We start from the raw sequence: 23,633 nt of genomic DNA on the forward strand, positions 1-23,633 counted from the left end.
AAGTATCTGGAACGTTTTGCAGTTCCTGTGATGAACTTTGAACCAATGTTTCTTTTTGGATGGCTGAGCAGGTGGCTGGTGGGACAGCTCTTCCGGCCAGTGTGTTACATATAACTGTGGATTGGGTCCTACAGCCAAACCTTCAGTTTTGGATATTGGAGTTCAGTTTCTTTAAGCCCACTCAGTGGGTAACCGCTGTCATGCACTCTCCTCATGTTGCTATATCATTGACCACTGGATTTGTATCGTCTCATATGTATTGGAAAAACAAGACACAGTTTCGGCAATTATAAGGGACACTATGTGTAATGGTCAATGTTCTTTAAAGCGTCATGGGACAGAATGACAAATTAATTTCTGTTGGGGAATGGGTTATTCTGCAAGGCTGTTAACCAGGATGCTAAGGTTCACTGCATTAAAAACTTCAAAGCTTGGTATGGTCTCAGTCAAAGTCTAGTTTGACATAATGCAAGGAAGAGATTATAACAGGCTTTATCAATCTTTCTGGTCTACATCCTCCTTTCAGGCAGTTCAGTAAATTAGAACATCAAACTAAGGTTGGAGTTGGTGTATTGCCCTCTTTCCAGTAGAGTTGCTTGGAAACAGCATGTTTGGGTTTATTACTTCAAAAGTTTTTTTTCTTTGATCTGGGGTAGGGCCAATTTTAACAATTGTCTATTAATGCAGTATGTGGCAAAATAACACTTTTCTTCTCATTCTTAGAGCAATACTTGTTGGTCCACATTCAGTCCAGGCTGGAACTTGGACTGAATGGAACTCATTGGAAATCTGGCTATCCTAATTAATAGAGAAGTGGTATTGGTGTGCCAAGTCTTTTAAACGGGCATCCCTATTTCAGAAATGTCTTTATACCTGTAATGTTATCCTGAAAATGTGTAGCTAAAAGGGGTTGTAGTATTAAAGAATGTATGGAATTTGGATGTCCATAATAGCTTTTGTATAATAAGACTTCATTGCCTTTCGTACCCTTTTGCTTTAGTGTGTGGCCAAGGCATATATATCATTTTATTTTTTGTGCGCATAAGGATGGCACTTTCAGTTCAGCATTATGCCTCAGTAATTTTGGGTTAGCAAGTGCACTGAAGAACTACTACGCTTTCTCTTTTTGCAAAATCGAATTACTTTTTTTTAGTAGTAATGTTGTGATGTGTTGCCATTAGCAAGCCCATTATTTGCTACAGTCAGGGATGCATCAGGCCTGGACATGTCAGTGCATGTAGCACATTTATGACGTGCTGTAATCTGCCAGGGTGAGTCGGAGTTTTGTTTCAGTGATATTTGCTTTTCTAAAGACCATACAGTTAATTCGGGAGTGTTCATATCAGCTCAAAAGTCGGTAATCTCTTGCAAAGTTAAAAACATGTTATCCTTTTATATTAGTTGGCACACTACATATCATATTTTCGAGCACAGTTGGTGTTCATTCAGTTTCAGGACACTGTGACCAGATGCCCAGGATGATAACCAACTCTGCAAGGCTATCCATAAGTGGAGCATGCATATGGAACTATTTCTAGGGATTATGTATGCGCAATATGGTCTCGCTGTCCATGATTTGCACGTGTTGTTTTGTCAGTAAGACTTTGTCAAATATAATGATATGTCCTGCTGTACCACTTAATGGATTGCCATACAGAGTTTTAATATTAGGGGATAGCATTCCATGAGTAAAAGAAATTGTGGGGACCTTCAACCACGATTCTGAACTAAAAAATCATGTCTATCGGGGAGCTGTACTCATAAGGTAATTAACCATCCAGAATGTGATTAGTTGTATATGGGCTAGAATGGTAAATCACCAGTGTCATCCATACAGATGTGCATGAGGGTTTTATGGTTACAATGGGTAAATAACCTTTTTTTGTGACAGGCCTTTACTTTTGAAAGCTATTTCTTCACTTGCGTGTGAGAGAGAAGTTGGATAAATTATTCTTATTACCCATATAGCATGTTTTTCTTTGTTATATATTGCTGAAAGTCTATGCAAATTCAAATAACAGACATGAGACCATAAAAGACGTATGCTTAGTTTATTTATTGACAAACATTGTAGGTAATCTAGCAGTTGCCCTCAGAATAGTGTTCTGGCATATGACAGTACTCATCATCCTCCAGCAGACTCAGCAAGGAAGCTCTCTTTTTTATGAGGACAAGTCAAACATCTACGTTACTGAATTAAGAGCACTTTGTCAGATTTTTATCCTAGCAACCTTGCTGGGGAATTTGAGCAAATAAAATCATCTATAGAAATGTCTGCTGAAAAGAAATCATGAGAGCAAATGCAGAGTACAGCTGTGGGTTCAATTGCTTTTTAGTTTATTCAGAACATGCCGTGGTAACCCAAGTCTTCCAGCCTAACTTAACCAAGCTTTCTTACTTTTCGTGCTGCAGGTTTTGCAGAATGCCCCAGACGAGATATTAGTTGTGGCCTCCTCTACTCTGTGCAACCTACTCCTGGAATTTTCTCCAAGCAAAGAGGTTTGTGCTAATTTTGTCAACTTGTGTAGCACATCGAAACAAAAATTTAGTTCTATGAAGCCCTGACAGTCCTATATCAAAAATGTTAAAATGTATCTTAATTGTTTCGTTAATGAAACTTATTTAGAGACCACTTCATTTTTTAAGAATGCCCAATCTCTAACAATATTGTTCAATTGCACTTCTCCAAGCCTTATGTATGTGCCACATTCATCATTGCAGTAATTGAAGATTATTTCTGTTCACCAGTTTAAGTTTAAAGCTGTTTTGAATACTAAAGCATCTCTGAGGTTTAGCTGTATCTTCAAAGAAGCAGAATCAATACAGCCCACAACAAGAAAAATGTATCATGAAAGGAGCTTCCAATGACTCATCCACTTTAAGGACTGTATACTTTATCTTTCAATATTCTTGAAGAATTTGGGTCCCGAAGTGAGCTACCTTCTTAGTGTTTTATGAGGTCCATCTTTTGACAATAATAGTCTTTGTATAGGGAACATTAGGTTTCTGGCAGAGGTCCACTTGACTGAGAATTGTGTGATTTCCCTTTGATGGTTGCCAAAGCAGACTGTGTTCTGCCTGAGTGGTAGATCTATAACCAGGACCTTCATATAGCCAAAGCACAACACTTCTTGTTATTAAAGAATATGTTGCATTAACCAGCTTCCCTCCAGCTTAAGGAAAAGATCTCTATGAGAAATGAGTTCCATGCACTGTCTCCAATGAGAATGTGAGTTTGTACGACGTGGGCTTCTTTCATATTGAATGATGACGACAAATAGAAATCATTTATGTGGCATTAAATGAACATCAGATGTGGGCTGTCATTATTTGTATTAATGCTAAAATCACGTTAAGAGTATTGCATTCTTTTGCAGCCTATTTTGGAATCTGGAGCTATAGAACTACTGTGTAGTTTAACCCAGAGCGAGAACCCTGCACTTCGAGTGAATGGTATTTGGGCTTTAATGGTAAGTGATTGAAGATGTTGCAGTGCATTACATTTTGTAAAGTATAGCAGAGATTTATCTGGTTTGGAATTTGCGGCTTTATTATGTATATTCACCTGTAATCTTTGGTAGTAATAAAGAATGACAATTCCACCCTCTAGTGCTATTCAGTTATTGAAATATACTAAGAAGTAATCAGAATAATGTTACCTCAGTTCAGGCAATGACATCCACCCTACAACGGCAAGGCAAAGTTTAATTTTTAGGAACATACCTTGACTAGAATATTAATGTAACAATCATAGCTGACACCTGGTCCCATGTTGTGAAGGCAATTAATAGCTTTAATCCATAGTCAACAAGATGAAGATTTTTCCAACTTTGTATCTTTCATCGATTCACATACTTTTTTATGTTTCTGGTTTCGTAGAAAGGAGCATAAATATATGAAAGGCAGGAAAATGCAAAAAAAATGTATCGAGTTATTCTCATCTTCGAAAAGGTTAAATAAATTTCAGACATATATTTGACACTGCCCACAATAAAGGTTTAGGGACTTTTTACATCTGTCAATATACATAGCAGTAGGCACAGTTAGTATGCTTTTCACATATGAATGTAAGATGCTCTACTGGAACCTGTAAATGATGGATACAAACCCTTGTGAATGGAATACATGCTTTCAGGTTTAAGAATGATGGCCGGGACGGTGAAACAGGGTTGCATTTTACATATCTGACTTTCACACTTTATATCAGTCAATCTCGCTGTTGCTCTGTCTAAAGTGGGGTTAAGTCCTTCTAAAGATATTGCGTATGAATGCCCTGCTGTCAAGATTTACACACTATTTAGGACAGATAGGTGGGAAAAGACCTTCCGTCAGTGACAACAGAATGGTTGCTATGGGCTGTCAATATGTGGATTAGTCTGAGCATAGTATTGGTCAACCATTGAAAAAGCTTCCAAGATATAAACCCGAGCAAATGTTTTTGTTTAGCTAAACTCTATAGAAGATGAAGCGTCCTAAGACTTGAAAATGTTTATCAATACTAAGGTTGATCATAATCCTGATAATTTGCTACAATTTCTTTCTAAGAGCAGGGTGATGGGGAAAGTAGGTAAGACCTTGAATCAAAAAACCTAATCTAGTGATGCACATGGGTGAGACCCAAAAAACAAGGATTTCATAGCCAAGGCAACAAAGCTTGCGCTGTGTAAAAAGCTGTCTGGAGAGTTAGCATGGGAAAGCCACCTTCACTGGAAGGGGTCTGGGTGTCATGTATTTTGTATTGTTGCACTGGATTCATTTTGGGCACACATCCATCATTCCTTTGGAGGCCTCCTAGGTTTATAACCTTTAGTTATTTGTATATATTATGATTATTAATATATGCCAAAAAGTGTTATATTCATTGTGATTTTTGATTCTTTGCTTTCTATTTTCATATTTAGTTACTCATATATTGGCTGCTATTTTAATATCAATATAGAAAAACCTTATGTAATTTTCCTAGGTGTTTTCTCATGTTAACATCACGAGTAGCGGTGATATTTTTCTCACAATGGTTTTGAAAATCATTATTCATGCAACTCCTGACTTGTTTGCCATCTGCATTCAGAGATTCGACTATGTGCCTCTCAAGATAGAAAATATTTTCAGTCCTAATCAGTATTAGCTATAATTGAATTCATAGGGCACTCATTCAATACGTTGTGTTATCTGAGATCATAATATTTAGTCTTCGCTCTTTTATAACTGATACATTCAATTTAATATCTGCTATAATACTTTTATATATGCTGTGTATGAGATTAACTCCCAAAGCCTCTTATTAAAAAAATGCTTCATATTTCTTGTGTGCTCTATTGAGCAAAGATCAAATGCTGACCTTCTCTAGGTAACTGCAATAAAGATTCATGGGACAACACTGGTCTGTTTTCCCTGCTCTGAATGATAAGGTGGTTTACATGTGCTTTACTTGGGGCCAAGGGAAATCTACCAGGTGTGGGGAGGCTAGAGCTCTGGCATGCAAGAGATGCTACATGTGTTTGTGAGCTTATAATGCAAATGTTTTGGCTTTGTGTACAGTAAGGAACTATTTTAACACATTCAGAGCCGTAATTTAATATTTGATAGCAACATCTACCCACAGATTCCTTACCTTTGGAGTTTCCCAGGAGTCAGACTGGATCCGTAAGATTGAGCAGTATCCCTATGCGCCAGTAGGTGGCGTCGGTCGGCTCCTCGTGGCGTCCTTAGTGCTGGAAGTGTAGTCTGTGTCACGTATATAGTCACCCCCTGGGAACGCTGACGTCAGTTCTTTTTTTTGTGTGCAAACTAAAGCTGATCCTAGAGAAGAGCTACCTCTTTTGGTGACCCAGTATCTCTCATGTGGAGCGATGGCTAAATGAAAGGGCAGGGCTGTGTTGATGACGTCTTCAGGCCAAGGTTGACCAATCTCTTCTGGATTTCAGCAGAGAGATTTCAAGAGGAGTTGTCTATAACTCAGTTCTTTGCAGGTCTAAACAAGAGTTGAGAATGCCTTGGCAGCCTCCTTGAAGGATTTGAGGATCGCTGGAGTAGAATTATGGTATGAAAATAATTCCAACAGAATATCACTGGTTGTGCGGGTGATGAAGGTGCTTGAATAGATAGTGTATTCACTAAAAGATATTTGTGGCTCACTAGTGTAACGCAGACTCATTTGAAGGAGTTCAGTGCTTTGCATGCAAACTTGGAGAATCTAGCGAATGTCATAAGCTGCTAATAATAGGATTCAAGACATCTTAGCCACTATTTAGGTCGAGCAATTTATTGCTCTGAACCTATTGGGTTGAAAACAACTCTTTGACAAAGAGGATTCCAAGCGGATTCCTCCCAATGCATGTTGTCTACTGAAGCGTGAAGCTTCGCCATGCGCGCGCTTGGCCTGCTCATTCCCTCCCACTCCCGCTTGCTCCTCTGCTCCCCCTCCCCCTCCCACACCCCTCTCCCCACGCTTTGCACCAGACTACCATTTGTCGCACGCATCAGACTTTCACGGCCCGCATTTTTTTTCACTTTCGCGGCAAACAGCCTGCCCATTTGATGCGCCTCTAACAGCTATAGTAATGAGCCGCTGTGCTGGCCTCCAACTTACCCCCTTCCCTCCTCCCCTAAAGCACCTGATCAGCAGCGGAAACCGCTGCTGCAGATTTAACAATAAACAAGCACTGTTGAGTCCTTCGCAGCAGAAAGATTACAAAATAAAGCACTACACAGGCAGCCACAGAATTGCATAAGTACGGTTGCCCTGTTTATTTTTCATCTTTCAGCAGAGGCTGCTAGAGGTTTTTTTTAAATAATATTCCTTAACGTGCTAGCTTGCCAGTGGTACTGCACAAAAAACACTAGTTCCAATTTATTATGCCAGTTTACCATTATCAATATTGCCCTAATTAGTTATACATTGCTGTTCTAGGACAAGTGCACACAGCTTCAGCCAGATACGTCCAGGCCAGGTTTACATTGCCACAGTTATATCGATATAATTTGAATGTGCATTCAAATTGCACACTTCCCCAATTAGGTCAACATTGCCATGCTAATATCACAGTGCTTGAAATTTACCGCAAGTGTACTCTTTACTCTTCAGCCTGCCAAAATAGCTTCTGCTTGACTATGTCCACTCAAATAAAAACATTATTACAGGGCAGCAATGAAAACCACTCCGAGATCAGCGACCTTCAGTGTGCACTTCCTGAACTCCATCTATTAGAGCTACTACTGCAGAATCATGCACTGCAGAAATCTGGGGGCTAGTTTCATTTGTGCAGCTACAATTATTAATTAGCAAGTGTTACTTTGAAACCGACAACTGGCGCCACTGGAGACAAGGTAGGCAGAGCCATTCTTATGGGGGTACGCCTCCCTTCTCCCGTAGCAGCGTGTGCATCCGCCTTCTCCAGCTCTTTCCTCTCTGCTTGAAACAGACAACAGGCGCCAGTGGGGGCAACAACATAAACTGAGACATCCTGCTTGACGATGGGTTTGTCAATTACGTGTTAACACTAAACCGACCCGAGGCGCCATGAGTGCACAAGCTAGACAGAGACATTCTCCTTTACTGATGTCCTTAATTTACGCTTGACATTTTGAACCAGCAAAAACATGTACTTTTTGAAGGTTCTGTCTTAAACAGTATTGTTAGTGTGGTCACATTTTATTATAAACATGGTGGAATTTTTTCAGCCTTTCACTGTATTGAAATTAAAGTTGAATCTGTGTGCGAATGTGTTCCAAACATCGGGATGTCGAATTGACTCCAGCAGGGCTCAGAACTAAGGACAGTTATGTGGCAACCGCGCCAGATTTACCATAGAACTAATTTATTTTAGAGTATGGTGCCAAAATCCGTGGTGATAATCCATTCCTGATGCTCTCATGATGTTATGTTCAAATGTGCAGCGCTGTTTCGGTCTCAGCGTTTATGTAACAGTTATATATCGCTGCGGTCCATAAGGTATTATTACACTTACTTTAAATTGCAAACTGTAAACAAACATTCGCAAAATCAATCGTTCGGGCGTTGGTTGCCATCATTTTAGCTTTGTCAGTACTTGTTACATTTGTTGTGGTCCTCTACGGCCAAGTTAGGTTCCTGCGAGTTCGTAATTTGCCTCCCATTGCAATAAACTTTGAGGTTAATGAGACCGACCGCATGTCTCTTCCTCTACCGTCTACTTTAAAGCACATGCCTAAGAACTAGTGCTTAAAAAACGTAAATTAGGGTGGTGCTTTTAAATAATATTATTTGCTTCTCGTGTTAGAGTTAAATTGATTTAAGGTACGGTACTTCTCTGTCTCCCGTGCAAAAGGCGTGTTTAATAGGCACACATTTTCCTGCATTAAACACCACCCTTTACAAAATACAAATAGCACAACGGGTTGTAGCCACAGGGTGGACTTCATGGCTCCATAAAAGGCAGTCTTCTGTTTCTTTCAAGAACTGTTTCTTGCAACCCGATCACACCACTTGGAGGCAGTTTTATGGTTGCTCCAGGAAGGAGACAGCCCTATAAAGATGAGGAGTATCTGTTTGTTGACCTGCTTAGCCATATATTTTTTTTTTGCAGTTTTGCAGTTTTATGTAGCACAAACTCGACCCGAAGGAATTAGAGCGTTTTACATGAACACCAGTTGCATGGTTGCGCCAACAAAATTTGCATTTTTCTGCGCCCACTGGAGTGCATTATTCTGTCTATATTAGTAGAATGGCGGTAATGGGAGCGCTGAGACGCACACTTCGCCAGATAGTCCAGAGTCGCCTCTGCAGGGGGCTAATAGATGTGCCATTTATGAGAACATTCACAGTGATAGGGGGCCTGTGTTTGTTGCATGGGTGATTTAGTTTAGTAAGCATTTGCAATGCAATAGGTCTCGCATTTGCGAGAGTTTAAGCTATTCGCATTGTAAACAACAATGCCTTTTATTTAGGTTTTAAAAACCAACACATAAATAAAAGGCATTGCCATTTACAATGCCAATAGCTCAAACTCTCCCAACTGCGAGACCTATTGCATTGCAAATGCTTGTTTGGTATTCCTAGTGTTTTGCCCTGAGCTGCAACTTTAGAGGAACACATTCTGACATTGAAAATTAAGTGCTTTTCACCCATTCCTGAAAATACTTGGGGAATTTATAACTTTAACCAAAATATTCCAAGGCTGGAGTTGGAATACTAAATAAGTCTACTGAAATATTTGGGGGAAAGTTGCTTTTCCCGCAAATACTCTAGGACTGAAGTTAGAATAGTAATTTTGACCACCCAGTGTCTACTAAGCCCACTGCTGCCCTGAGGGTGCAGTTCAGGGCAAGAAACATGAATAAGCTAGATTCTTGACCTTCCTTGACCTTGAAACAGTAGCCATAATATTTAAGACTTCTTGTCTACCATAAAAGGCTAGAAAGGAGAGAAATGCAAATGATGGAATAGTAATATTGATTTTGGAGGCTGACTGCAAGTTATTTAATTGACAGCCTCCAGAAAACAGAAACGGTTTCAATTCCTCCGTAATAGTAGCCACTAATTGCTAGAATGCACTGTTTCTCATTAATCACACATTATTATACTTTAGCATATTGACGATCACTGTATAAATTAACTATATCTTCAGCATATCTCCATAAAGGTCAATACTCTATAACAACTAAACTAATTAACTACTCAGCAGCAAGATCCCACTGAGCCTCCGAAATGGCGCATTATTTGATCAACATGCACAGCATAAATAAAGAAGGGTCAGACAGTGATTACATTCTAGCATCCTATCATCATAGTCGCTCCTGTCAAACCACTATGCCATAAGGATTTTTCATTGTTCAGATAATCTTTGACAGTGTTTCGGCTGGTAAACGTGAATGCACCCTCCACCCAGTCTTTAGCACAAAGCCATGATAGAAACCATTGAAAGGGCACTTTGCATGGGACAAAAACAAATTATTCACCAAACGTAACTCTTTTCCTTTTATACTAAATTAGTGAGTCATGGGTCTGGGAATATTTGGATTCTCCCATCATCAGGTTTCTTTTTTCAGATGTCGCTCTGGGTACACATTCTGTCGGTTTTGAGTTACTCAGGTCCTCCAGAATTGTATCTGCATTGTTCCCTGCCTCTCAAGGGACACTCTTTGGTAATTGTACTGCTTTGTGCACAGATTCGGGATACAGCGCCACTGCTTCAAAAAGCAGTGCTTCTGTGCTTCAAATTCTTTACCTGCTTCCTGTGCCTGCAGCCACAAAACTGACTTGAACTGTTTTTGCCTCTTTATCGTGGTTTCACTTTCGATCCAAGTGGGATTTAGTAGCCAAGCGCAGTGCTAACATTTTTGCTACCATTGGTTCCTTACTTCTCTGAGAGCAGTCCAGATTAGCCAATCTACAGTCCAGATTGCTAACTTTCTGCTCCATCTTCATAATGCAAATTGTTAATGCTCCAAACTACTGCCCCATGGAGACCATCCTAGTGTGTATACATTTAGGAAGGCTTTGTATCTCAGTGTAGTTACTATGATTCGGGTGACCAGAGTCACCACCCTGAGTGGCATGATTATGTAGTCTGTCCTCTTCTTCCACTATACCATTACCATCATGCAGAGTGGTGGTTTGGGTTCTCAGGCTGGAGAAATCATCAGTAGGCTGATCTGCCTTACACATCTTTCCTTATGGGGGACATTGAAACACACAAGAGAGAGCTGTAGTCCATACAGTAGCTCCTTTACAGCAGCAACACATTTTTACTCATCACAGCTCCTACTTTTTCTAAGTTCTCAATACAAATGCGTCAGTACTACAGTTATCACTTCATTTAGTACACAGTGCTGCTATGGTGTTTCTTACCTAATGAATAAAAGTGATGTCCAGTTTTGGCGTGAATGATGGGTGCTGAGTACAAATGCTTTTGTGCTACAGGAACCACTTCATCACAATATGCTGCTGAGGTGTTTGTTTTCTAATGAATAAAGTGATGTCCACGATCAGGGTGAATGATAACACAAAACTTGAGACATAGAGATACAAAAGGTAAGTATACCCTTTCTTAATGCTGTTTTGACAAGTGTAAGCTCTCATTTTCACACAGTCTTGCTCATAGCACTTTTGTGCTCTCATATATAAATGTTCTCTCAATCTTACTATTATTTTGTATGATATGTTCCATAGATCTTTGTCAGCTTTTTAAAATTCTCAACTGTCAGTTCTTTTCTGCCACAACCTCACTGTCTGTAGTATCTAAAACAAAGTTGTGTTTTTAAAAAATATTTATTTTATTAGTTTCAGCAGTGATTTAACATTACAACTTCGCAGCTGCTCCCTACCCCTCCCCTAAACCCCCTCAACGAAAAGACGAGCATGCTGCAGCAATTACATTCGCCATCTGTTTGTACAGGGCATCCAGACTGCTGAAAGAACAGTAACATTCAACTTAGTTGTACCCCAAACCCATAATTTCCATTTCCGCATCATGCAATTAATCATCTACAACGTCTGTGTCTTGCTCCATTGCTGGGTCCTCCATTTCTTGCTGTAAACTGACCTCCACCAAGTCCTATTCCATTCTGCCCCCTTGGCCTGTCCCACTGTACACCAATCTGTGCCGTACCCACATTTATCTCGCAGCCATCTCACAACTTCCCACAGCCATTGTTTCTGGGTTGGCAGACGACTTGCCATCTACCTCAGAGCTATGCGCTTCTTGGCTACGGCTAGTCGTAGCACCTTCTCTACATATTTAGTGTGTTTGGTACAGGTCACCAGGCCTAACAAACATAGTTAGATCAATGGCTTTAGCTGCATCTCAGTTTGTTCCTACAGTACCTGAACCACAGCACTCCAAAAGTCTCCCACCCCACTGCATGTGAATCTAAGTCCCCACTGCGTGCCTACATTTGGGGCAATGCTCTGGCTTGGAGGGGTCTAATCTGTGTTAGAAACGTCAGCATGACATAATTCTTATGTTTACACTTAGAGTGGATCAGTTTCAAGCACACGTTGCGCATAACTTTTCTGCAATTGCCCAGTATAGGCACCTGCTTGTGTTCCTTCAGTTCCACACCTAGATCACCTTCCCCCTGGAGCTTCAACGTTGCCATGTGGGCATCTGTATCAACAATGGATACATTCATGAAATGAGTTTACCCTCCCCACCCATATCCGGCAGTGACTGGTTAAGGATGCGCGTGTCGGCTCCTGCGGAACTCCCGCCAACCCTTTCCTTGCGGATAACCGCTGCCAGGCTACCATATGCTAGGAAACATCTTCCAGCAACATCCCCAATCTGGCTCAAAAGTCTGCACATCCCACCAGCTGATTATCTTCATAAAGCTCACCTATGCTCTGCGGAACATCTCCCTCATCCCTCTGCCTGAAGAAGGTAGGTAACGTGGGGTTGAGCCCTGTGTTCCAGGGTACCAGATGCTGCAAGTTTATATACTCATTCCCATCTCTTTTAAAGGACGATGTAGCGGATCTGGAGCAGTCAGAATATATAGAGGGTGATTTTTGCTTCTTAGATAGAGGTCAAACGACTGGCCAGGGATATGACACATTCCAGGAGCACTATATATCCAGCAGTGTCCTGACCTAAAGCGATAAAGCTGCCAGTCTCTTCTTAGGAACCAACCATCTGTCCATCTTGCCCATGGACAGATTAAAAGCACCAAGATCCTAGCTACGGGTTAGATTCCCCCCAGCCACCTGGAACCATGGTACTGTGTGTTGCATATGGGATGTCCAGTAGTAGGCTCTGAAGTCAGGCACCGGTAACCCTCCCCCATCCCACTGTAATTTCAGGACTTCCAAGCTGATCTGTGCCCCCAGTAAAGCAACCTAAGTTGTTTGTTGATGAATGCAGGATTCTGGTATGTGCATCGGCATGTGTTGCAGCACTTCTCCAGTATTAGATCTTTTATAGATTCACAAGCTTTTATTGTCCCCGTTGTCGTGATGGGAGTCACACGGTACCAGTATTAAAAGCAGTGCTAAATGCTTTGCATTAGTCTCCATTGTAAAACCAATACACATTGTTAGCCTATTCACATTGTTTTAAAGCACCCAAACTTCAACTAATCAGAGCTCAGACCCAGAAGCACTCAACTCCAGCAAAGCCACCATCCCTCAGATTTCTAACCGCATGTCGTGTGATAGGGAGTCTCCCTGAGCTCTGCTCAGTCACAGTGTGTGCAGTCTAGTAGTATTTTTCTGACTAAATTTTACCAGAATGTCTGAGTCTAAAAAAAGGCTGGTCAGGCCTTGTAAGACTTGTGGAAAATCCAGGCTATGTTCTGAGGATCCTCATAAGGAGTGCATGTATTGCCTGTGTCCACTTAATAAACCCAAAGATTGTAAGTACTGCTGTACATTTTCTGCCAAAACTCTCAAAGATTGAGAGGGTAGATTGCTTCTGTGGCCACAGAAGAAAAAAATTCAGTCTGACTTGGATTCTGAGGAAGGCGAAGAATGGGATTCGTCATCATCTGATAGCAAATTTAACGGTCAAGATCTCGCAGCAGAGGCTAACGTGGAAAAAGTTAGAAGCAAGAAGCCGGCTGGTCCTTCTTCCTCTCAGAAAGAAAGTCTCTCTCACCACCCTTTTCTGCCTCAGATACTCCTTTCAAAGAGTCGTCTTCCAAGAAATTTCGATTGTTGATGCGACCGTAGATGAAGATCCTATCGTCTACGGTGGCTAGCTCGCAGAAGGTGCCCTTAATGACGACCGGGTCAACAGCGACTATGACAACTGTGTTGTCATTGATACGACCGTCTATATGATGGTGAATATTCCATCATCGACGATGTCAGTGACGATGACCTTAGCCTCTACTGCTCCGTTGGTGATGTGGATTTCCGGTTCCATGTCGACAGTGGAAAAAGACATATTATTCATCTCTTATAAGGGCACAGTTTCAAATCTGCCTCAAGAAATCTAAAACATTTCGCTCCTTCCTCCTACACTCACGCTGGAGTTCCAAGAAACGGGGGATGAAAGCTCCTTCTGTCCTACATATGGTTCCTCCCAATTAAACCAAAAATGTCAGGACACGGAGGACGATGAAGCGGATCTGGAGCAGTCAGAATATATAGTGGGTGATTTTTCCTTCTTAGTTAGAGGTCAAACGACTGGCCAGGGATATGGTGCATTCCAGGAGCACTATCCCTATGAAGAGCAAGAGGAGGAGCCACAACTGGTGCAAGAGTCAGCCATAGCGATTCCATTCTCACTAGTAACAGACTTACACATGATGATTAAAGACTATTATAGAAGAATCCCTGATACAAATGCTCCTCAACAACCTGCTTCCAGACAGGAAACCTCTGAGAACACTCCAGTGCCACAGGAAACACTGAGACCTCAGAACTTAAGATCAGTTCTGCCTCCCATCAATATTTTGAACACCTTTCATAATCGTGATGGTGATCAGCAGCCTCAAGAGGGTGAGATCCAGGCGAATCAGAGTGAGCACCCTGAGTGGCATGATTATGTAGCACCTATGCCAGCATCTCCAACTCCTCTTACTGCGGATTCTCCCCAAGCAGACATTGGTGGGTTTCATGACCTGCTTGAAAGGGCTTCTAAGCGCTTTTACGTTCCACTAGCAGCAAAACGGACAGAGTGCTTTCTAGGAGAGCTACAATCCGCTACACTCCCATCATAGACTTCATCTGGCAAAAAGGCTTGAAGACCACAGTGTCAGTTCTGGCTGATCATTATGCAGGCAGCTCAGAGAAAAGCAAAGAACCTCTCTTTGCCATGCACACCTCCTTCGGACAAGGAAGGCCGTATGCTTGATAACATTGGCTACATCCTTCAGTGCCTCCAATGCCGTTGCCATCCTAGGGAGATATGATTGTCAGATGTGGTCTTACATTTCATCTCTGCAAGAATATCTCCCTAAGGACAAGAAAAACGAGGACTGAGCCATACTTGCTGAGGAGGAAATGGCCTTGTCTGAGATCATTAATGTGGCCATGGACGCGTCATCAACAGCTTTCAGACAGATGGCCGGGGCAGCAGTATCTGCTACATGTAGCCAAGTCAGGTCTCATGCATGCTTGCATTAAAGTGCATCTAGGGGCAATCTCTAGGTTCAGCCTGCGTTCTGGAACGTTATCTCTCTGGTATAATAAACTGATTAACACACTCATGAAAGGTCTGTTCCAGGCTATCCTCCTGTGAAGCTCACACCAGTTCTTTGGCAACTAAACAATCTAGTTGCAGCTTATATGATCTCCTTATGAGACCATTCACAAGGCTGAGTTAAAGTTTCTTTCTTGGAAGATGGCCTTTATATTACCATCATGTTATCCAGATGAATAGTGGAATCCAGGCATTCACAACCAAGGAGCCTTACCTGCCATTTCAGGAGGACAAAGTCATCCTATGCCCTGATTCATCTTTAATTCCAAAAGCGCGGACTGCTTTTCATCTCCATGAGCCTCTCATTTTACAGTCCTTCTTTCTGAATCCGTCCTCACCGGTGTACAGAGCTTTACTTTCTCTGGACGTTAAACGCTGTTTGGAATTCTATCTACAAAGGTCAAGGGATTTCAGAAAGTCCAATCAGCTACTCATTTCCTTCATATCTCCTAGGAAAGGTCAAGTCTTATTGAGAGCTAGTATTGCTCGCCGGGTCTCGGCACCTATAGCCTTCTCTCACGAAAAGGCAGGACATCAACTTACGTGGAAAGTGAAGGCTCACTCAACTTGAAACATAGCAGCATCGTTGGCCCAGTTTGCAGGAGTCTCACTTCTGCATGTCAGCGACATGGGTAAATGCCTATACCTTCACAGGGCACTATTGCCTAGATTCATGGAGTAAAGCTGACATGGCAGTCGAACAAGCTACTCTGCGACTCCTGTTTGCATAAGGTATGCAGCTTGTTTATATATATATATATATATATATATATATATCTGTGTGTGTGTGTTCATGATGGGATGGTTTCACCTTACCCACCTCCATATTTAATGGGATACTGCTAACTAGTCTGGTTCAAGTATGTGAATCTATAAAAGATAAAATACTGGAGAAAAACCAAGCTACTTATATGTATACTGTAGTTCTCCAGTATTAATATCTTTTATAGATTCACATGCAATCCTCACTCCTCCCCGTTAGGGCTCACCATTTCAGATCTCAAAGTTTATTTTACACTTGTGCTCGAAATCTGAGGGATGGTAGCTCTGCTGGGTTTGAGTGCTTCTGGGACTGAGCTCTAATTGGTTGAAGTTTAAATGCTTTAAAACAATGTGAAGATGCTAATAACGTGTATTGGTTTTACAATGGACACTAATGCTAAGCATTTAGCACTGCTTTGAATACTGTTAGCTCCCACCATGGTGACCGGGAAGATTCAAGTATGTGACCCTATAAAATATATTAATACAGGAGAACCACAGTGAACCTCAGTGTACTGCTAAATAGCTTGTTTTATATAGGACTCTGGGTAGCATAATTATCTTACTTATAGCAATGCGCCCCATCAGGGACAAAGGGAAGTGCAACCATTTACGCACACTTTGCTCCACGCCAGCCATCATGGTACCCACATTAGAATCATACGTTTCAGGCAACTCTGATCTCCAATACACCACCAAATAATTAACTGGGCACACCCCACCACCACCCTCACGTGCATGAGATAAAGCACTGATTTTTTTGCATTCAGCTGGAACCTCGGGTGTGCCCCCACTTCAACTGTCGTATTTTGAACTGCATCCCATGTAACTTCCGTATTCCGTAGGGTCAGTAGGATGTCATTGGCATACAATGGGACAACCTCCCAGCTGCCCTCTACCAGTATACCATTATCTTGATATTGAGTTAAAATAATCTGGGCCACCGTCCCAATAGCAAAGGCAAATATCAGTCGGGAAATGGGGCACCCCTGTCGTGTTCCTCTCTCCACCGGCCATCGAGCCCATACTCTGTGCCCCACTTTCAGCCTGCTGTCTAAATAAATAATTTCACCCATTTCAGGTAGTCCGCCGCCAGGTCATAATATCGCAGTGCGTTATCAACTCATTCTTTCCATAGGTGGCAAGCCATAACATCTGGCAGGGGGGTCCTGAAGACACCATGTGATCCCTTTCTGCGTTGTCTCCTATTCCACAGACTTATTTTATCTTCGACATCTCAACTTATTTCTTCCAAAGGACAATATCAAGATGCTCAAATTGGTCCAGGTTCTTCCTGCGCTGAGTCGAGGAAACTGGGTTGGGTGCTGGTGTTGGACTATCAGCTCGCCTATTTCTCACCCTAGAGGCCCATGTGCCCTTCGTGCAGTTCATGGTGGGCCATGAGTATTTTCCGTTTGCTGTGGTCCTTCTGGCCTCATCAGTTCCCCTTGAGATCCCCCAGGATATAGCGGCATGGATTCGCAAATTTAGCAGCACAAATATGGAATTTTAATGGTACAAATATGGAAATTTAGCTGCATTTTTGCTGCCCTTTATTTTACTCATAATCATTCATTGTCAGCCTTAAATCAATGGAAACTGTTTTAGCAGAGTATTGCACTTTGAATAGGCAACCTGGGATATGGAACAGAGGAAGCAGTCCACAGGTGAAGGCTCCTTAACCACTGCCTCCCCTTCCAGACAACCACCAGGCATTTCCGCTCTGCCCAACTGGCCCTGGCCCCCACCCCATGGGTCCACAAGACCACAGCTGGAGGACGATCCTTCTGCTACCTTGCTGCAAGGGCTTGGAACTCCCTGACTCTAAATCCCAGCCAATCACCGTCTCTGCCTCAATTCAGGAAGGATCTCAAGCCCTTGCTCCTCGACTGAACCGCAGATTCACTTCACCCAATCAACAACTTGAGACCATAACGGGTAAGTAGTCATTATTTACAATTGACAATTGCTGTCAGCGGTTTTGCAGCATCAACCAGACCGGGGATTGAGCTGGGTTCGTTACGCGTGGACAAAGGAGAGCACACTTCCTCAGTTTCTTACAGTTATTGCAGGCAAAGTTAGCTCCTGCACCTGCATCAAGCCCCTGGCTCTGCCTGGGTGCTGTTTGACTGAGGATCCCAAGATGCATTGTAAACCATGCTTTTTCTGAAGAATAAAATGTCCCCTACAAGTGTCACTCCTAGTTTTTGCTTGGGATGCAAGGTATGGAACAGTTCCTCCTCATGCAGCTCATTTTTGGCTAATATAGGGAATAGAATCTGGGGCCATCCCTGACCCACAGCTCACTACAAACCCCATTCATCAAACGTGAGCAGACTACAGCAACAAAGGGACCAAGGGATGCAAGGGCAATGTTTCGGTCAAGGGTCAGTGAACCCTCCCTGCCCTTCATGGAGATCTCTATTCCCAGTGTCTACATAAATCAGTGCACACACATGTAACAGAACAAAGCACTCATATAGGCACTGTACTTAAACGTCTACGGCGAGGTACCTCTTGTGGTACAGAACTAGCCATACAACCGGGGCATGGCAAAGATGAGTAGCTTCCCTCTGCTCCACGGAAACCAGAGGAGTATCATTAACATCTTGTACAACCATTTTGGCAGCATTCCACACCTCCTCCTCCCCCACCTCATGCACACACACTCCGACCTATTCCATCCCACCAAAATCACCTGCCAACATTACACTGTTTTGAAATTACTACTTTGTTTTCGCTATTTGTGACTGTTCACTTTAAGCCCTGAGCCTTGCCCCTCGTTTTGCATGCAGCGGCGCCGCAATACTCTTCCAAAAAACTACTTTGTTTTCGTTATTAGGCAGACTCACCTTCCTAAAAGCAGCAGGCACTCATGAGACTCTTGCAAGTCTCATGCCAGTGTATATTGCCGCACTATGCACTGCAGTGCCAGCCCCCATCAGTCTAAGCAGGTTTCACTGTCCATATACAATAGGCAGCAGAAATCCAATCACTGTAAGTGTAACGCTTCACTAACATGCAAAATCCTTAAGTGAAGTGAGACGGATACCTTGTGCTACACAAGTCTTCGAAATGCGCCAGCCAAAAACTGTTTGATCCAATTAGGAAGCCCCCTAAAATCATGTCCTCCTCTCTGCATTATGAGAATCTGTCACTGCAAACGTAGCAGAAAACCGAGCTGTATTCACACACTTCATACTTTCTGGTTCACTATAATGAACCGGGCAGTAGATCAGATGCTGCCTCCACCTCACAGAGGTGATTTCGCGGGCGCCTCTGTAAAATTGCGGCATTTTTACAAAAGTGTCGATTTCGCTGGTATTTTAGTAAAAAAATCGCTGCATTTTTACAAAAGTGCTGATTTCGCAGCAAATCGCGAAATCCTGGAGGGTCTGGGTATTTAGGTCCATCTGCTGTCCTCTTCCTCTCGTTCAAGCAATGCAGGGGCAGGGGCAGATCGAGCACATGCTGGGGCAGCGTGATGGAGTCCAGCTGAGCGGCCTCCCACTGGATTGTAGGAGTGCTGCTGCCTCAGCGGGTTGGAAGTGGGTGCTACATCTACACATAGCTGCCATTCTACCTTACTTTTTTTATACTACTCCTCTATTGCATTTACCTCTTGGCCCAATGTATTATTGAGCGACCACATTTAGCGGGATCCTTATTTACAAATCTGAGACTTTCCCTCCATAGTACGGTGCTTAGCATACCCCCATTTCAATAACCAATTTTGGTGGGGTTTTATGCACTTTCATTTTCCTTCAGTCCACCCAGCCCAAAAGTATTTAGTTTTCATCAGGCTAAGCCGCTGCCTTAACAACGTGGGCGCTTTTGTAAAAATTGCGGCATTTTTACAAAAGTGCCGATTTCGCGGGCACTTTTGTAAAAATCGCGGCATTTTTACAAAAGTGCTGATTTCGCGGCAAATCGCCAAATCCTAGAGGGTCTGCTTGGGTGATGGCGTTGGTCACAGCATACCTTCAGAGGTCAAGAGGTACCACTCTTCACCTACTCGACGACTGTAGGAGACAGACATGCCACAGTTGGGCCCAGACCACTTCCAGATGATAACAAACCTTCTCACATCGTTGGGGTTCATTATCAATTTGCCAAAATCACATCTGACTCCTTTGCAGATGCACACTTTCATCTGAGCCATCCTGAATACAGTGTACTTTCGGGCCTTCCCTCCCGAAAGACGAGTGCTGACCTTTCAGTCCTGGGTCTTAATGAGGATGACTCTGGGGCTTCTTGGCCTTCTAGCCTCTTGTGTCCTGCTCACTGACCATTCCAGGTGGCGTATCCAGGCTCTGCAATTGGATTTGAAGTCTTAGTGGGCCCAGCATAGAGGGAGCCCTTCGTACACAATTCAAGGTTCTGAGGAGACTGCAAAAGGTCGGCAGTGTTGAGTGCTCGACTGCAACTGGATCATTAGCAAATCACTTTCCATATCCCTCCCAGAGCTGAAGGTGGTCACAGACACAGCACTGCTTGGTTGGCGAGGACCTCTGGAAGAAGTGGAGATAGACAACCCTGGTCTCCGACGGACACTCAAGTCCACATCAACCTGCTGGAGTTTGGTGGACATTCAACTGGTGTTGAAAGCCTTCCTGCCGTCCATCAGGTGGAGGCTGGTTCAAACCCTCACAGACAACACCACTGTCATGTGGTTTTGTAATATGCATGGTGGGGTCCTGGGCCCTTTGCCAGAAGGCACTGCACCGCAGGACCTTGCTGAACAGCGAGGACATCTCCCTCATCATACTCCACCTTGTGGTATTTTTAATTGCCCAAGCAAGCAAACTCATCCGGTGACTCCTGGCAGATCACGTATTATGAGTACACCTGGAGGTGGTGCTGGATGTCTTCCAGCTATGGGTTAGAACATTGGCTTGATGTCTTTGCCACTGCTGAGAAACTGCAGTGTCAACACTTTTGTCTGTTGGAGTTTCCAAAAATGCTCTCTTTCTGAGATGTATTGAAGCTAGAGTGGAGCGCGGTGCCTTCCCACGGCTACCTCTCCTCCCCTGAGATCTGAAGAAAATCAAGAACGATCGAGTCTAAGTCCTCCTAGTTACTTTGGATTGGGCCAGGAGAGCGTGGTACCATGGAAATTCTGGGCTTGAGTGTCTGTCCTCTGGTCAGTCTGCTGCTTTGTGAGGATCTTCTGTCGCAACAACAGAGCAGAACTGCACACAGGCCTGTGCATTCTACATCTCCATGCATGGAGATTGAGCGGCGCAGTTGACTGCATTCGATCTACTACCCGAAGTAGTGGATGGCATCATAGTGGCCAGGTCTTTCTACAAAACCTGTTTACACTGGATGTTGGAACAAGTTTGTGACTTGGTGTAGTGCTTGTAACATAACTGTCAGCCCATTGGGTTTACCGGACCACCCTTTTTTGTTCAAATCCCCTGTTGTAATGCATTTTCTGAAAGGTTTTGTCCACTTTCTTCCTCCTAAACCCTTCATAATACCATAGTAGACCCTTCATTTGTTCCCTACTTTCCTTATGTGTATCCTTTTGAGCTGTTTCCAACATCTCTTGACCCTGAAGACTTTCTCATCATGATAAAAGCAGTTTGTTCCAGAGATATACCAGGGCCTTATACGCAGAAAGTTCCAACTGGGTTTTCCTTACTGGACTATGTTAATAGCAGTTATGACCTATACAACAAATTCCGCAGTTTCTCTGCACAATTCATCAAAAGCAGTAAGCATGCAATTCTTTGCCTCGAAATAGATCTCATTTTATAACCAGTATTTCCATGGTCTCTCGTATGGAATGGGAGAGGTATCAATACAACAAAAGCAAGGTTGTATATACTGGAACAGTGAAAACCTGAGGTTAATCAATAAAGAAATTAACAGAATAATAGAGGACCAACTGTGCAACCAAACTAACCCAGTTCTCCACTTTGAAAGTTCTCTTATAGTGGTATTTGATTCACTGCAGATGAAGTCTTCTAACGCTAAAAAGAGACCTTCTACGAAGAAAAACTGTATAATGACATTTCCCTCTAGTGAGTTAAATAAATTAATCAGACTCAAATTTATTAATCCTTCACCGACAAGGAAAAGGCTCTGTATTAAAGATAAAAGAGCAAAAATTAATAGGAACTGGGCGGATCTTCAAGAAGCAGTGCGGCAGAAAAGCATCAAGGACTTTTGGTGTATGATTTCAAAAGATAGTGGGAATAAAATCCCACCAACCGCGAAACCAGTTCCATAAACAGAATGGGTAGACTATCTCTCTAAATTATATGGAACTAACTTGATCTCTGGCAAAACACAACTCTATATGGTCAGTCCCTGCAGTGAGTTTGAGCAGCAGATCATACCGCCTACAGATAAGCAAATTGCCTTATAGATGAGGAAAGCGAGAGCTTCCACCTCAGTGGGACCAGATAGGAACCCCGTAAAGGTTTTAAAAGAAAATATTGATGGATTGGGTAAATGTTTGGCCCCACTCTTTGCGCACTTCTACCAAAGTGGCCATATTCCAAGTTCTTGGTGGGGTGGCATTGTGGTTCCTCTCTTGAAAAAAGGTTCTCACCTTAAGCGAAACCATTATCGTCAAAACGCCCTCCTGGATGCCACAGGGAAGATCTTTGCGGCCAGTGTATTAGGCCATCTAAATGACTATGCCACATCTAGGGGGGTAATTCCTGTGGTCCGAGCAGAATTTCGCGAAAACCATTCAGTGACGGACAATATTGCAACTCTACAAACCATAATTGATAAATACGTAACCAATAACTCAGGTAGTTTATAGCCTATTTGTTGATTTTTTCCAACGCTTTTGATAAGGTGGTTAGGCCCTGCTTATGGAGGAAGTCAAAGAAATTGGGTATTCCTGCAACCTTATTAAGGCTAATAATAGCCTCCAAACATCTAAATGGTGTAAAGTTCAGATGGGAGGGGACAAAGCACTCGCTCGGGAGATTCCCACACAGAATGAAAGGTCTTAAGCAGGGATGTATCCTCACTTCCTTACTCGCTTCCTTACTATTCTCACTAGTCCTAAGTGACCTACCGGAGGTAATAATTTTCCATCACAAATTACAACATAAACAATCCATCTTTTAATGCACACTGACGATGTGCTCATTTTCAACCTTACTCACCCCAATAGGCCTTCAGCGTAATATTGAGGCACTTCTTAATTATACAGAAATTAATTTCCTAAAAATGAACACTTCAAAAACAAAAATACCAACGTTTAGGGTAAGTAAAAATGTGAAATCCTTCTCCTGGAAATTAGGAGGAATACCACTTGAAGTAGTGTTTTCCTACACATATTTAGGGAAAGTATTCTCTCAGTCTCTTCAAATTGCTTCGCATTTCCAACAGACTGAAATAAAAGTGGTAACCCAGTTCAGTGCAATAAAAATGTTTTGTCAATCCTCTGGGAGGCGACATTTTCTTGCCCTCCTGGAAATTGGGCCCATAGCCTATTAAATGCACCTGCAAGCTCGTTGAGAGCTCTTTTACGCCAGGAAACATTTAGGGCAGACTCAGGGAAAAATACCTTTAAGTAGAACTTAGTGACTGCTCTGGAATTTTTCTAATGTTCTATAAATCTCCAATCTTGGTCTCCAGCACTTTTGAAGTTCTTCCTGAAAAATCCAGCCCAAGATTGAGCTTTGATGTAGATAAGCATCTGAAAGAGACACGTTAGTGATAGATTCCTTACCGTAGAATATCCCCAGGCGTCAGACTGGATCCGGAAGTTTTTTTTGC

The 23,633-nt window shown here is 42.6% G+C and overlaps 1 protein-coding gene across 9 annotated transcripts in view; it reads left to right on the top strand.

The window, feature by feature from the left end:
- Nucleotides 1–23,633, top strand: part of ARMC8 (armadillo repeat containing 8) — an 831,002-nt gene that overhangs the window by 545,978 nt on the left and 261,391 nt on the right. For all 9 annotated transcript variants that reach the window (XM_078680526.1, XM_078680529.1, XM_078680530.1 and 6 more), the window contains exons 15-16: nucleotides 2,413–2,499; nucleotides 3,378–3,470. In XM_078680526.1, the coding sequence (XP_078536652.1) occupies nucleotides 2,413–2,499; nucleotides 3,378–3,470 (180 nt within the window). The remainder of the gene's footprint in view (nucleotides 1–2,412; nucleotides 2,500–3,377; nucleotides 3,471–23,633) is intronic.

Source organism: Lissotriton helveticus, chromosome 3_1 (assembly GCF_964261635.1).
Source record: "Lissotriton helveticus chromosome 3_1, aLisHel1.1, whole genome shotgun sequence".
Classification (NCBI taxonomy): Eukaryota; Metazoa; Chordata; class Amphibia; order Caudata; family Salamandridae; genus Lissotriton; species Lissotriton helveticus.